The following is a 16066-nucleotide window of genomic DNA, read 5'->3' as shown; positions in this document are numbered from 1 at the left end:
GATATATTTATTTTGTTTTTTTATTTGATTATAATGATTACTTTAATTTTAATTAATTTGTAAAAAATTTATAGATTATTGTAGTATTTTTATAATATAGAAGTATTTTTATCTTTTAATTTTTTTTTATTATTTTATGTTCAAATAATATTTTATAATAAATAATTAATATTAAAATAGTATATTTCAATATTTTAAAAAAATATTATTATTATTATTTATCTTGTGGCTATTTCCACCATTTTTATTCATTAAAACTTTAGTTATATATAATTTTATTTTTTTATTTTTTTACTTATCCCAAATTATTTAATTTTTTTTTAAAAGTCTACTTTAATTATTACTTGACAATTGGCCTCTCATAAAAATATATATATAAGTTCTTCAATAAAAAATTATAATTTTTTTTGATTAAACAATGATTATTTTATCAATTAATATTTAATAACAAATATCTTCTTATAATATCTCAAATCTTGATAACGGTCCTCATTTATTTAGTTAGACTATTAAATATTTTATCGGTCAAAAATTAATTTTATAGAAACTTAGTTAAAATTTTAGCTTTATCTAAAATGATTTAGGTTATGTTGAAATTGCTTAAAACTAAAAAAAAATTAATTATTTTACAGTAGAAGACTGACACGACTCTTTAATATTTCTTATATTTTTATTCACTATTTTTATATATAAATCTAAAAAAAATATTATAATTTTTTTTTTTTATTCAATCATACCAACAAAATAATAAATTTATTAAAATAAATTTCAAACCATTCATAACTAAAATTTCTAGATTCATCCTTTACATTTATATATATATAATATATATATATATATATATATATTTATATATTATAGATAAACTAATTATAAAAAAAAATTTAGATCCAAATAAATTAATATTATATATATTTTTATCATTCCTTCTGAAACTCTGTGAAGTTTCTCTCTCTATTCTCCCATCACTAGAAATAATCATTCATATCCTCTAGAATCATCATCTTCCACCTGAAACTCTCTAATCTTTCATACCACCATTATATCCTCTAGAACCATCTTCTTCCCCACATCCATGGAACACCAAGAATTAGAATCGCCATTTCAGATCAACCCAAACAAATCAAGGCTCTCCCGGATCATATCTCGCAACGACGACGAACTCCATGAATTCCGATCATGGCTCCGGTTAATCTGCGTCGACCAGTCAACAAAGACAACAACTTTCCTTTCTTGGACAGTGTTCATCATCTTTGCAATCATCGTCCCCTGCATTTCCCATTTCTTCATCCCCTGTTCTAATTGCGATAGCAAACACACCCTTCCGTTTGATACCGTCGTCCAATTATCTCTGACCGCCATAACCACAATTTCGTTCATCTGCTTAACTCGTTTTATTAGCAAATTTGGTCTGAGAAGATTCCTTTTCATAGACAAACTCTGCAATGAAAGCGAAACTGTTAGAAGGAAATACACCGGAGAACTAAATGTACTTTCTCACTCTCTCTCTCTCTCTTTAGCCAATTATTTAATTTGATTTAGCTTTTTTTTTTTAAGATAATTTGTTTTTAACTAAATAATGACATAAAGAAAATACTTTTTTTTAAATAAAGAATATTTTATTTAATAACTTAATTAAAATAATGTACGATAACCTCAACATAATCAAACCTACCTTATTATAATCTCAATTTATTTTTCTTAATCATCCATTTTTATTTTATATATTTATTTTCTTTCCTTATCCTATTTTTATTATTTTTATATAATTATTTATATAAAATTATTATAGTAATAAAATATCAATTTAAATATATATATATATATTCCTTTTATTTTTTATCCACAAAAATATTTATCTAAAACTACCAATTTAAACCATATATATTTCTTTACATTATTTATATTTGTCATTAAAATAATATTATATTATTTACAATTGAAAATATATGAGTTTAAAAATTTTACAAATAATGACTTATTTGGTTGGTTTTTCTAGGATTTTATCTCAAAATTTAATTATTTTTTTATTTATCATTTCAATCATATAATTACTTTTTTTAAATATCAAAATTACCTTTCATTTAATTATATAAAATTAATTTACTTTTAAAAAATAAAAAATATTTTTTATTTTTAAGAATAAAAAACTGATATTTTAGAAAATTTCATCAAATATAGGTTTTTAAGAAAGAAAAAAAAAATTAAAAATAAAACACTACATCAAAACTAGCCTAAGAACTAGTTTGATCTTTGGTCTTTTGTTTTCCTTATTTTTTTATATTTATTTAAAACTCATTTTTTACGGTTTAAAGACAAAAATACTAATTTTAAATAATTAAATAAAGATAAAAATTAAATTTATAAATATATAATTAAATAGTTAGTTATATAAGCTGATATTTTTTAATATTAATTATCTTATAGAGATCATTCAAGATTCTATTCATATTTCTTCTCCCGTGTTTCACTGTGGAATGTGCATACAAAATATGGTGGTATGCATCTGGCGTGAACGAGATACCCTTTTTAGGAAACGCAATTGTTAGCAATATCGTAGCTTGTATCGTCGAACTATGTTCATGGCTTTATCGGACGGTGGTGTTCTTTTTGGTATGTATATTGTTTCGTTTGATTTGTTGTCTTCAAATTCTACGGCTGCAAGGTTTTGCTAAGGTTTTTCAGATTGATTCTTCTGAGGTGGAGTTAGTATTGAAGGAACATTTAAGGATTAGACGGTATTTGAAGATAATTAGTCATCGTTATCGGTTGTTTATTGTTTTGGTTTTGCTTATTGTTACTGTTAGTCAATTTGCTTCTTTGTTATTGACTACAAGATCGGAGTCTGAGGTTAATATCTACAAAGCTGGTGAAATCGCGGTAAGTTATTTTTTACTTTTTTTTTTTCAAATAATCCATTTTCATTTCAATTTTTGACAACCTTGTCAAATTGGAGTCTTATTCGGTCCATTATTATTTATTTTCTTTCAAACTTTATAATTTAAGATTTATCTTTTAGTGGTATTAAATATCGTTAACTATTTATGTAACATTTATAAACAATAAAATATATCAATGTCATTTATTTAATTGACGAATTTCAGTGAATTAAGGATTTTGACTACCGAATTTTTAAAATTTGGTAGTCAAAACTCTAAATTCGTAGTTAAATTAATGATATGTTTTTTAACTATAAATAGTCCTAAATTATAAGATTTAAAATAAGAGATCTGAAAATTTCAGTTAGTCCAAAAAGAAAATAGCTTTGACCATTCAAGAAAAAAATCAAATGTTATAAAAAACAAATTACATTTTGTAAAAAATATCTTTCTTTTAATGTTTTTTTAGTTAAAATTAAAATTTTATAATAAGAAATTTGATTGAACTTTTTTAATATATATATATATATATATATATATATATTTAATAAAAAAAATATTTCATTATTTAATTTATTAACTAAAATATTAAAATAATTCTTATATAAAAATAAATAATTTTTTTTCTTATATATTAATACTATTAAATCAAGATTTTTTAAAAATAATTTAAGATTTATTCAAATTAGTATTGGATTAGAATGTTGGATATGGATGAGGTTCTCTGTAAAAAAAAATATTATTTCTAATATGTTTTTTAAACATTATAAAGATTTATAATTAGTTTAAAGTTAAAATTAACATAATTGGTTAGTTATATTTTTTATAAAGTTATTAACTATAAATGAATTGTGTAAATATATATTTTTTATATGGCTTTCTAGTACAAATGCATAAGTTATACTTGACTATATTCAAATAAACTCCAACCAAATTAAGTGAATTATTTTGATGGATAATTAGTTGATTAGAAGATTAAAAATTAAATTAAATTTGATTTGAGAGAGTTTTTAACAACATCAAAAGTGTTCATAGAAATTTATATATATATAATACATTTAAAAAATGAGTTATTTTGATTTTATTTTTAGAATTGCCTGCAAATTTAAGTTCTTAACTAGCTTTTAATAGCAAAATAAAGAAGCAAAGTGAACATTGTAATCAACATTTCTTTTACTAGATCTAAGATTTGTATTAACATAATTATAACGACATTTTGTTGCAGTTATGTTCGATCAATCTTTTAACTGGACTAATAATCATACTTCGAAGTGCTACAAGAATCACTCATAAAGCTCAAGAAGTCACCTCTCTTGCAGCCAAATGGCACGTTTGTTCCACAATAGATTCATATGAAAACGTTGAATCGGAGACTCCAGTAGCAAACATTAATCATAATCCTCCATTATCAAGAGGATCATCTGAAGACGACGATGACGAGGAATTTGACGAAGATGATCTTGACAATACAATGATGATTCCAGCTTATGCTCGAAGCACAATATCCTTTCAAAAACGTGAAGCCTTAGGTAAATACTACAACTATTTCAAACATTTTAGTAGTATCAAATTGATCTAACTTTGATTTTTTTTTTTCTTGAATTTTGGATTTGATTTGTAGTGACATATTTCGATAACAACAGAGCTGGAATATCATTGTATGGATATGTGTTGGATCGAGGATCTCTTCACACCATTTTTGGGATAGAATTGTCTCTTGTACTTTGGCTGCTTGGAAAGACCATTGCAAGTGTTTAAAATGTGGAGTAATATGGAATAAGGGAGTTCAACTAATATTGTCCAACATTAATTAATGCTCTTCAATTTTTTCAGTACATTAATTTATAATATTATTGTTGTTTTGTGGGATCTGTATTTAAAATAATTTACTTTTTTCCCCTTAGATTAAAGCAAAACTATAGATAAATTTCAAAAATCAAACTCACATATAAACTTAATAACTATTATTCAAAATCCCTTTGATATTTAGAATGACCAAGCTAAAATATATAACTAGTTTAACTCGGTTAACTGAAAAATACTCCAATTTGAAAACTAACTAGCTAAAGGGTTCTTCAAAAGAATGGTCAATCTAATATCACAACATTGTAAGGTTGTTTCAATAAAAACATTTAAAGTAAAATTAGAAAATAGACTTCAAATTTTTTTAAGTTCAAACCTAGTTATTATCAACTTTTTATTATTTAGGTCAGTTGGTTCAATAAAATTTTCAAACTAAAAAACAACTGAAAATAAAGTAAAATGATTTTCCTTACAAGCCCTTGTTTTTGGTTATTTGGCAAAAGAATAAAAGAAGAAGTTATTTTAGTTTTTATTTTGATTAATTATTATAATGTCATATTATATAAAACTTATTTTTTATAAAAATATTTAATTAATAATTTATTTTTAATAGAAAGGCAAAGAGAGAAAATAATATTTATCTATTTCCTTGAAATCGTGAACATTCAGAATGACCTGAGAATTTTGGATTAAACATTATTTTTAAAATTTTATAGTCTAATTTTTCATTTCACATTTTCCAAATATTGTTCTTTGTCTAAGACTCTATGGAAGAGAAATTTATGTTTTTGTTGAATATTTTAGAAACTGAACCACTAGTGACTTTGTCAATGCATACAAAACCTCACTATCTTAATAATTTTGTTTTTAATCTTAGTCATAAAAACAAATGTTTTTTCTTAGCAATTAGCATGCACATTAATCATTATTCACATTTAACCTAATTCCTAAATTCTAAATTCTAAACTCTAATTTCTAAACTAATAGTCTAATTTCTAAACTAATATACTATTACTAATACAGTAACATAACACTATAACAGAGTATGAGATTGAGACTAACAGTTAAGAAAAATAAAAAAATATCAGAAATCAATCAGAAAACCAATACTTTATATATAATTGCGCCTAAGAACTCGATCGTAAATAGATTAAAATGATACGTGAGTGTAAGAAATGGTACCTGGAGACTGGAGGACCGCTGGACGGAGATTGAGCCGTGTTCATGTTCTGACGAGTACCGACTAACCTGAGGTGAGTAATGAGTGGTGAGGACTGTGAGGTTCAGTCGTGCTATACCGCCTGCCGAGTGTCGATTGCCGTGGGTGATGCCGTGATGGTCTGACGCCAGCCGGGGTCTGAAGACTGAAGTTATGGAGAAAGAAGAAGAATCTCTTGAGAAATATAAAATAAAAGGGTGCAATATTATGGGTCTGATTGAAGGTGCCAATTTCGGTATACATTGATTTTGTTACAGTATCGATATATACCTTTTATACCTAAAAAATTATACTTTATCAATTTTATTTCACATAGTTCAGTTTAAAATGCAGGAACCAAATCACTTTTCTTATCTCATTGTCTCATTTGTCAATATGGTTTAACTTTTATTACCTCTCACTTGTTTCGTAGAGCTAACTTACACATTTTTAATAATTAGTTTTTAAACACACAAGTATTTCAAAAAACGGCTAAAATCTCAACTTTATCATACTTGTATACCCCGATTAGTTACTTGCATATCCCGATTGGTTGTATTCTTTCATCAACCAACTATTTTGTCTTCTTTTCATATTGTTTCCAGAATATACTTCTACCATGTTTAGAAGTTATAGAGAGATTTGATTTCGAAGTTGTTCTTACTCTCTTTCGAGTTGTAAACTTTTGTGTTATAGATTTCATTGGGTTTTGTGTTTGAGATTAACTTGACAACATATTAAATTTTATTGGGTCTTGTAAGTATTAAAAATCTACACACCAATTTATAAAATTAAAATAATTATTTTGATTTATTTTTAAATAAATAAAATTAAAATAATTAACTATAATGTCAAAACTTAATTAAAATAATTAATTAGATTGATTATTGTGATAATTGAAGCCTAATTAATTAAGAAAAATGATCAAAATAAAAAAAAAAATTATTTGGGATAAATGTTGTACTCATTGTACCTTAAAATAATTTTTAAAAAATCGAGGGATTAAAATAAATAATTAAGAATGAAATGAGGTCCTCCAAAATTATTTATTTAACCTTAAAATATGCAAAAAAATAAATATAAAAAAATTGGTAAAATATTTGTCATATTTATTTTAATATTTTATGTATTTAAAAAGATCAAAATAAAAGCCAAAAGTTTCAAATTATCAAACAATTCCTTAAGGTTTTAAATAAAAAAAATAAAATTTATAATCCGGTGTAGCCGAAATCCGAAAGAAATCTACTGCTGGAACCACGTCCATTGGATTGGCGCTGGATTTTCATCCCAACGTCCAGGAAGCACCCGCGTTGCCCATTGTAGCCAGAAATGCACGCGCCCGAGAAGCACTGGATCGGTTAACGTCCGTTAGTCGAGACGTTGACGGAACGCCCAAACGTCAATGGTGCTTAACAGACCGATGATGGAATGCGCTAACATGCATGAAACGACGTTGTTTTGATCGTCACCATTGTCTTCATTGCGAAACCCGAAGGATAAGGATGATGTCTCATCCTTTGATTCTCCAAAATTGGAATACAACCGATAATCAACCAAATCGGCTGTTTAAAAGCTGAAATTATCACCCTAACTCGGTGATCATTTCTCATACATCAATAGGGATGATTCATCCATATTTCGACAAGTTGGCTCAAGAACAGTCAAAACTCCATTAATGGATTTTGGCTTATTCGATCCACTTGAAGCCTCCACCGACTTAGGGAGGCTATAAATAACCTTCCTTAACACTTCCGAAAAGTAGAAATAACATCTCAAATCTTGAATCAAAAGAAATCAAAATTTCACCATTGAAGCTCAAAGCTTCGGATTTTTTGAATTTTCTGTATAAGGCTTAAAAGCTTGGATCTAGGCATCACAAAAGCTTTCCTAAGGTCTAAGAAGTGTTCTACAATCATTAGCAATCTTCCAATCATCATTTAATTCATACTTTTAGTTTGAAATTAAAATTTTTATATTTCAATTTTCATAATCAGGAGCAGTCACTTCCTGTAAAATTTTGTTAAACTCTAGTACGATACTCTCCAAAAGTACATTAAGTATGGAGAATATTCTTTCCATTTACAATCTAAGGAGCGACAGGCGTTGCGCCAGTATTCCACCAACTATGCTTGATTGCTAACAGACTTTACCGTCGATCTTTCAACGGTCAAAACATGCTCTTCATAGATAATCCTGAATCCAAGAGGATCATGGAAGAAGTACATGTAGGGAAATGTGACCCACACATGAATGGAATGTCTTTAACTAAGAAAATACTTAATTTAGGATATTATTGGCAAAACTTCGAACAAGAATGTGTGAGTTATGTAAGGAGCTGTTATCAATGATAAATCTATGATAACCTGAAGTATACACCAACCTTGTTCCTCTACAACTTGACATCCCATTGGCCCTTTTCTACATAGGGCATCGACGTAATTTGGAAAATCTATCCCCACATGTCAAATGGACACGAGTTCATACTCGTCGACATAGACTACTTCACCAAATGTATTGAAGTAGCCTCCTACAAAGTCCTAAAATCATCTCAAGTGGCACAGTTCATCCGAACTAGCATCATCGCTGGATATGGAGTCCCTCGTGCCTTAATTTCAGACAATAATCGACACTTTTAAGGAAAAGTGTTGCAATTGCTCAATGAGTTCAAGATCGAGCATCAAAAGTCATCGTCATATAGACCCAAACCAATGATGCGGTCAAAGCGACAAATAAAAATGTGATTAGGATCATCAAGAAGATGATCAACACATATAAGAACTGGCATGAGAAGTTGTCATACGCCTTATAAGGGTATTGTACAAGCACTCAACAGACGAAACTCCTTACTCTTTGGTTTACGACATGGACATTGTACAACCCATCGAAATCGAGATCCCGACTCTAAGAATACTCTTAGAAAGTGTTGGGTTGAAATTTTTAATGAACTCAAGAGGTTTTGATAATTTAATTTAAATAATCAAAAATGGGGAAATTGTTGGGTTGAAATTTTTAATGAACTCAAGAGGTTTTGATAATTTAGTTTAAATAATCAAAAAGGGAGAAATTGTTTGGTTGAAATTTTTTATTGATTTAAAAATAACTTAACAATTTTGATTTGATGATTGATGAAATAGTTTTTGGATAAAACTAAGTTCAATAATTGTTAGTCATATCAAATATATAAATATATATTTAGATATCAACATCTTAAGTGGTGTAGTGGTAAGAATGCCTACCTGTCATACAGGTGACCTGGGTTCGAATCTCACCAGGTGCAGAATTAATAATTAGAGTTTTATTAATTTGCAGGCACAACTGAAAGTCAACGAGGAGTTAGACCGATTTTATGAAAAACGTCTAATGTTAGACGTGCGTCTAACTCCTTCAGACAAGTCTAAGGTAGAACCGGAATTAGACGTGTAGTCTAATGGTTATTGTAATTAGACGCGAGTCTAATTCTATTAAACTAGGCGGTCTAATAGACGTTTTTCTATTAGAAGGAGATGACTTATTTCATTAGACTGATTTTTACAATCTGTCTAACTGAAATACGTCTAATGCTCAACTTAAGCAGTATGCTTGAAGCTAGCACCCGTCTACCCACGTGCGCTAGCTGTACGCTACTCCTGCTCCACTCTCTTGTAAAGATCAGTACGACAGCCAGCTGTAACCAATTGATGAATGCCACGTAAATAAAGATTTTTCCCACTACCAGATTGGTACGGCCACGTTCCATATGCACAGTGTCTGCTGTACTTGTGTACTATGGGCGGCCTTCCAATGGATGTTTGCCACGTATCCAAAAGGAAGATTCGACCGTTGAAGTTTTTCAAGAATATATTGCTGCCTAAGGATGAAGATGAAAAGAAGCAGAAAAACAAGACAGAAGTTGAAGCTTTCTCTCTCATTGAATCAAAAGATTTCTAGAAGCTTGATTTCCTGAATCAACTTACTCTCTCTCTAGATATTTTATTCTCAAGTGTATTTTGTAAATCACTACGTGAAGTTGAGAGATAAGTTACTGAACTATTTGATAGCCATTAACAATATGTTGTAAGTTGAACAGAGGTTGTTCTGTTCAACAGAGTGTTAGCTAGTCAGCAAACTGTATTTGATTGAAAAGTATAGTGAATCCTTCCGGTGGTTGGAAGAAGGGGTGACGTAAGAGAGTTTGCTCCAAACATCCATAAATAAACTGCTGTGTTATTTACATTCAATCATCTTCTCATTCTTTTGTTCTTAGCTTCAAACCTAAGCAAACGTTTCCGCACTTGAATCGTTCAAGAGTTTGCAAGAGTTTGTGAAGAATAGAAAGTGATATTAATCCCTAACAGGATTTCTTTCAAATCGTTTATCCGAAGCCGTCATCAATAGCCAGACCCCCGTCTCTATTGGTGTCGTCGATCCTAACAATTGGTATCAGAGCCTCGTTTTCTATTCTCAAGCTTCTAAAGAATCTAAATCATGTCTATGACTGTCATCAACAATGTTCCCATGTTCTCAGAGAAAAACTATGTTGTGTGGAAGGCGAGAGTCCACGCTCATCTAGCTCCCATAGATGATGACATGTGGTTTGTCATCACCGACGGTCCGATAAAGATTGAGAAGGCTAGATCTGAGTGGACCAGTGAAGATAAAAGAAAGAACAACCTCGACAACATAGCAAAAGACATCCTCTACAAGACATTGGATGACAACATGGCATACAAGATCATTACATGTCCCACTGCCAAAGATATTTGGTAGAAGCTGACTAAAATGTGTGAGGGCAACGAGCAAACAAAAGAAAACAGACTCATGGTTGCCACTCAACAGTTCGATAACTTCAAGATGCGTCTTGGAGAGACGATGACTGAGTTCGATGAGAGATTCAGTAAGGTTATCACTTTTCTATCCACTCTGGGCAAGACTTACAACAACAGAGATGTTGCAATCAAAGTCATGCGTGCTTTGCCTAGAGAGTGGGATATTAAGACGATGGCGATGAGGGAGTCTAAAGACCTCGATAAGATGGAGCTCTTTGACTTGCTGGCCGAACTAAAGGCCTATGAGTTCGAGATTAACTATAGAAATGAAGAGAAGCACCCCACATCCACAATCATAACAAAGGCATTGGTGACTAATGAGGAGCCATCTACTGCCACTGTTGTGATGGCTGCTGCTATGCAGATTAGCAACAATGCCATGGCTCTTTTCATTAAGAAAATCTGCAAATTCATGAAGAAGAGACACTTCAAGGAAGGAAACAGCAAGACGAAGTGTGATGAGAAAAAGAACAAGAAAGAGTTGAAGACTCTCATGGCGGATGAAAACAAAACCAAGTGGGCCGACAGCGACTCAAATGATTCATCATCCAACGTCATTGATGATGAAGAGGTCACTTGCTTCATGGCAAAAGAAGAAGTTGACTCTGAGGTATTTAATTTCTCATCTGAAAAATTCTCAAGAGATGAGTTAATTACTTCACTCAATTATATGGTCATTGAGTACAAGAAATTGTCAAACTCTTTTGATGAACTAAATTTGAAAAACAAATCTGACAGCTCTTCTTCATCTCAAATCAATGATTCTGAAGTTTTTGAAAACAAAATGGTTGAGCTCTCATCTGAGAATGAGAAGCTCAAGGAAAATGTTCAAACTCTGTTTTCTGAAAACCAACGTTTGACATATGTGCTCGGTTCCTGGACGAAGTCTGGAGATGCAGTCAGACAGCAGATAAGTATGCTGAGGCTACTGGATTCAAATCTGGTTTAGGATTTGATGGCAATGACTCAGACAAGTCTTGTGAAAAGTTAAACCCAGAATCTGACAAGTTTAAGTCTATAAACTTTGTCAAAGGGAGCTTAACTGAGAATGGAATTGATCCAAGCTGTGATGAGTTAACCTTAAAGGATGAGATTACTTATGTTCCGTCAACTGTTAGCTGGCTGAAACTTAAGATGAAAGCAGCCAGCAAGTCTGGCATATTAAAACTTGACACGAAGTCAAAGAGTCTTAGACAAAACCCATCCTTTAAGATTAACAGTTCAGCTGCTAGCAGAAAGACGTCTGTTAAGCGTAAATCATACGCACCGATCACAACGCAAAATGGAAAATCCATAAAAATAATCAAAGTATAGATTCCCAAGGGACTAATAAGCCATGGACCCAAAGAAAAATGGGTACCAGATTCGTTATTGTCTTTGAATGCAAATAAAACTGGAAAGCAGTTTGGAAGAGCTAGACGGCATCTGGACAGCCGACTACTCGGACATAGCATATGACAATCAGCAGCCTGAAGTGGCTGACATCTTCTCAAAGCCACTTCTCGAGTCTAAGTTTTCTTACCTTAGAAATATTTTTAGGATTGTTAGATTACGATAATGCCTAGATTATGTTTAAATAATGAACTCAACTAGTTTTGATAATTTAATTTAAATAATAAAAAAGGGGGAAATTGTTGGGTTGAAATTTTTAATGAACTCAATAAGTTTTGATAATTTAATTTAAATAATCAAAAAGGGGGAAATTGTTGGGTTGAAATTTTTAATGAACTCAAGAGGTTTTGATAATTTAATTTAAATAATCAAAAATGGGGAAATTGTTGGGTTGAAATTTTTAATGAACTCAAAAGGTTTTGATAATTTAGTTTAAATAATCAAAAAGAGAGAAATTGTTGGGTTGAAATTTTTAATTGATTTAAAAATAACTTAACAATTTTGATTTGATGATTGATGAAATAGTTTTTGAATGAAACTAAGTTCAATAATTGTTAGTCATATCAAATATATAAATATATATTTAGATATCATCATTTTAAGTGGTGTAGTGGTAAGCATGTCTGTCAGTCATACAGGTGACCTGTGTTTGAATCTCACCAGGTGCAGAATTAATAATTAGAGTTTTGTTAATTTGCAGACACAACTGAAAGTCAACGCGGAGTTAGACCGATTTTATAAAAAACGTCTAATGTTAGACGTGGGGGTCTAACTAGTGGAATTAGACGTGGAGTCTAATAGATACTAGGAATTAGATGTGCAGTCTAATAGATGCATGGAATTAGACGTAAGTCTAATATATTTGCGGAATTAGATGTAAGTCTAATATACTTGAGGAATTAGATGTGCAGTCTAACTCAGTTGAGTTAGACATGCAGTCTAATATAATGTGAAAGTTAGACGTGCGTCTAAATCATTCAGACAAGTCTGAGGTACAACCGGAATTAGACGTGCAGTCTAACTTAGTGGAGTTAGACGTGCAGTCTAACTTAATGGAGTTAGACGTGCAGTCTAATGGTTATTGTAATTAGACGCGAGTCTAATTCTATTAGACCAGGCGGTCTAATAGACGTTTTTCTATTAGAAGGAGATGACTTATTTCATTAGACTGATTTTTACAATCCGTCTAACTGAAATACATCTAATGCCCAGCTTAAGCAGTATGTTTAAAGCTAGCACCTGTCTACCCACGTGCTCTAGCTGTACACTACTCCTGCTCCACTCTCTTGTGAAGATCAGTACGACAACCAGCTTTAACCAATTGATGAATGCCACGTAAGTAAAGATTCTTCCCACTACTTGTTCTGTGCAGGACAATTTCAGAAGAATATTTGGCCACTTCCAGATTGGTACGGCCACGTTCCATATACATAGTGCATGTTGTACTTGTGTACTATGGGCGGCCTTCCAATGGATGCTTGCCACGTATCCAAAAGGAAGACTCGACCGTTAAAGTTTTTCAAGAATATATTGCTGCCTAAGGATGAAGATGAAAAGAAGCAGAAAAACAAGACAGAAGCTGAAACTTTCTCTCTCATTGAATCAAAAGATTTTCAGAAGCTTGATTTCTTGAATCAACTTACTCTCTCTCTAGATATTTTATTCTCAAGTGTATTTTATAAATCACTACGTGAAGTTGAGAGATAAGTTACTGAACTATTTGATAGTCATTAACAATGTGTTGTAAGTTGAACAGAGGCTGTTCTGTTCAACAGAGTGTTAGCTAGTCAGCAAACTGTATTTGATTAAAAAGTATAGTGAATCCTTCCGGTGGTTGGAAGAAGGGGTGACGTAGGAGAGTTTTCTACGAACATCCATAAACAAACTGTTGTGTTATTTACATTCTGTCATCTTCTCCTTCTTTGGTTCTTAGCTTCAAACTTAAGCAAACGTTTCCGTACTTGAATCGTTCAAGAGTTTGCAAGGGTTTGTGAAGAATAGAAAGTGATATTAATCCCTAACAGGATTTCTTTCAAATCGATTATCCGAAGCCGTCATCAATAGCCAGACCCTCGTCTCTATTGGTGCCGCTGATTCTAACAATTGGTATTAGAGCCTCGTTTTCTATTCTCAAGCTTCTAAAGAATTTAATCATGTCTATGGCTGTCATCAACAATGTTCTCATGTTCTCAAAGAAAAACTATGTTGTGTGGAAGGCGAGAGTCCACGCTCATCTAGCTTCCATAGATGATGACATGTGGTTTGTCATCACCGACGGTCCGATAAAGATTGAGAAGGCTAGATCTGAGTGGACCAGTGAAGATAAAAGAAAGAACAACCTCGACAACATAGCAAAAGACATCCTCTACAAGACATTGGATGACAACATGGCATACAAGATCATTACATGTCTCACTGCCAAAGATATTTGGGAGAAGCTGACTAAAATGTGTGAGGGCAACGAGCAAACAAAAGAAAACAGACTCATGGTTGCCACTCAACAGTTCGATAATTTCAAGATGCGTCCTGGAGAGACGATGACTGAGTTCGATGAGAGATTCAATAAGGTTATCACTTATCTATCCACTCTGGGCAAGACTTACAGCAACAGAGAGGTTGCAATCAAACTCATACGTGCTTTGCCCAGAGAGTGGGATATTAAGACGATGGCGACGAGGGAGTCTAAAGACCTCAATAAGATGGATCTCTTTGACTTGTTGGCCGATCTAATGGCCTATGAGTTCGAGATGAACTATAGAAATGAAGAGAAGCAACCCACATCCACAATCATAACAAAGGCATTAGTGACTGTTGAGGATCCATCTACTGCCACTGCTGTGAAGGCTGATGCTATGCAGATTAGCAACAATGTCATGGCTCTTTTCATGAAGAAAATCTGCAAATTCATGAAGAAGAGACACTTCAAGGAAGTAAATAGCAAGCCGAAGCGTGATGAGAAAAAGAAAGATGAGAAAAAGAACAAGAAAGAGCTGAAGACTCTCATGGCGGCTGAAAACATAGCCAAGTGGGCCGACAGAGACTCAGATGATTTATCATCCAACGTCAGTGATGATGATGAGGTCACTTGCTTCATGGAAAAAGAAGAAGTTGACTCTGAGGTATTTGATTTCTCCTCTGAAAAATTCTCAAGAGATGAGTTAATTACTTCACTCAATTATATGGTCATTGAGTACAAGAAATTGTCAAACTCTTTTGATGAACTAAATTTGAAAAACAAATCTGACAGCTCTTCTTCATCTCAAATCAATGATTCTGAAGTTTTTGAAAACAAAATGGCTGAGCTCTCATCTGAGAATGAGAAGCTCAAGGAAAATGTTCAAACTTTGTTTTCTGAAAACCAACGTTTGACATATGTGCTCGGTTCTTGGACAAAGTCTAGAGATGCAGTCAGACAGCAGATAAGTATGCTGAGGCCTACCGGATTCAAATCTGGTTTAGGATTTGATGGCAATGACTCAGACAAGTCTTGTGAAAAGTTAAACCCATAATCTGACAAGTTTAAGTCTATAAACTTTATCAAAGGGAGCTTAACTGAGAATGGAACTGATCCAAGCTGTGATGAGTTAACCTTAAAGGATGAGATTACTTATGTTCCGCCAACTGTTAGCTGGCTGAAACTTAAGATGGAAGCAGCCAGTAAGTCTGGCATATTAAAACTTGATAGGAAGTCAAGGAGTTTTAGACAAAAACCATCCTCTAAGATTAACAATTCAGCTGCTAGCAGAAAGACGTCTGCTAAGCGTAAATCATACGCACCGATCACAACGCAAAATGGAAAATCCATAAAATTTATCAAAGTATGGATTCTCAAGGAACTAATAAACATGGACCCAAAGAAAAATGGGTATCAGATTCGTTATTGTTTTTGAATGCAGATAAAACAGGAAAGCAGCTTGTAAGAGCTAGACGGCATCTAGACAGCCGACTGCTCGTACATAGCATATGACAATCAGCAGCCTAAAGTGGCT

The 16066-nt window shown here is 31.7% G+C and overlaps 1 protein-coding gene across 2 annotated transcripts; it reads left to right on the top strand.

The window, feature by feature from the left end:
- The first annotated feature begins 936 nt into the window (after positions 1–936).
- On the top strand, positions 937–4761 carry LOC124910629. Of its 2 annotated transcripts, XM_047451300.1 has the most exons (5): positions 937–1001; positions 1057–1489; positions 2428–2880; positions 4105–4408; positions 4501–4761. In XM_047451300.1, the coding sequence occupies exons 2-5, from the start codon at positions 1076–1078 to the stop codon at positions 4635–4637; spliced, it is 1308 nt and encodes a 435-aa protein (XP_047307256.1). In that variant the 5' UTR covers positions 937–1001; positions 1057–1075; the 3' UTR covers positions 4638–4761. The 2 variants fall into 2 exon arrangements, with proteins under 2 accessions (XP_047307256.1, XP_047307255.1); XM_047451299.1 differs by having other exon boundaries at positions 939–1489.
- Positions 4762–16066: the final 11305 nt, after the last annotated feature.

The sequence above is a fragment of the Impatiens glandulifera genome, chromosome 7 (assembly GCF_907164915.1).
Source record: "Impatiens glandulifera chromosome 7, dImpGla2.1, whole genome shotgun sequence".
Taxonomy (NCBI): Eukaryota; Viridiplantae; Streptophyta; class Magnoliopsida; order Ericales; family Balsaminaceae; genus Impatiens; species Impatiens glandulifera.
This window is presented reverse-complemented; position numbering and strand designations above follow the sequence as displayed.

What these genes read in the sequence shown, in the direction of transcription:
- LOC124910629 (XM_047451300.1), top strand. Translation starts at nt 1,076, where the DNA reads ATGGAACACCAAGAATTAGAATCGCCATTTCAGATCAACCCAAACAAA. An exon ending in AATACACCGGAGAACTAAAT is followed by an intron (nt 1,490 to 2,427) that starts GTACTTTCTCAC and finishes ATTATCTTATAG; the next exon opens with AGATCATTCAAGATTCTATT. An exon ending in TCAAAAACGTGAAGCCTTAG is followed by an intron (nt 4,409 to 4,500) that starts GTAAATACTACA and finishes TTTGATTTGTAG; the next exon opens with TGACATATTTCGATAACAAC.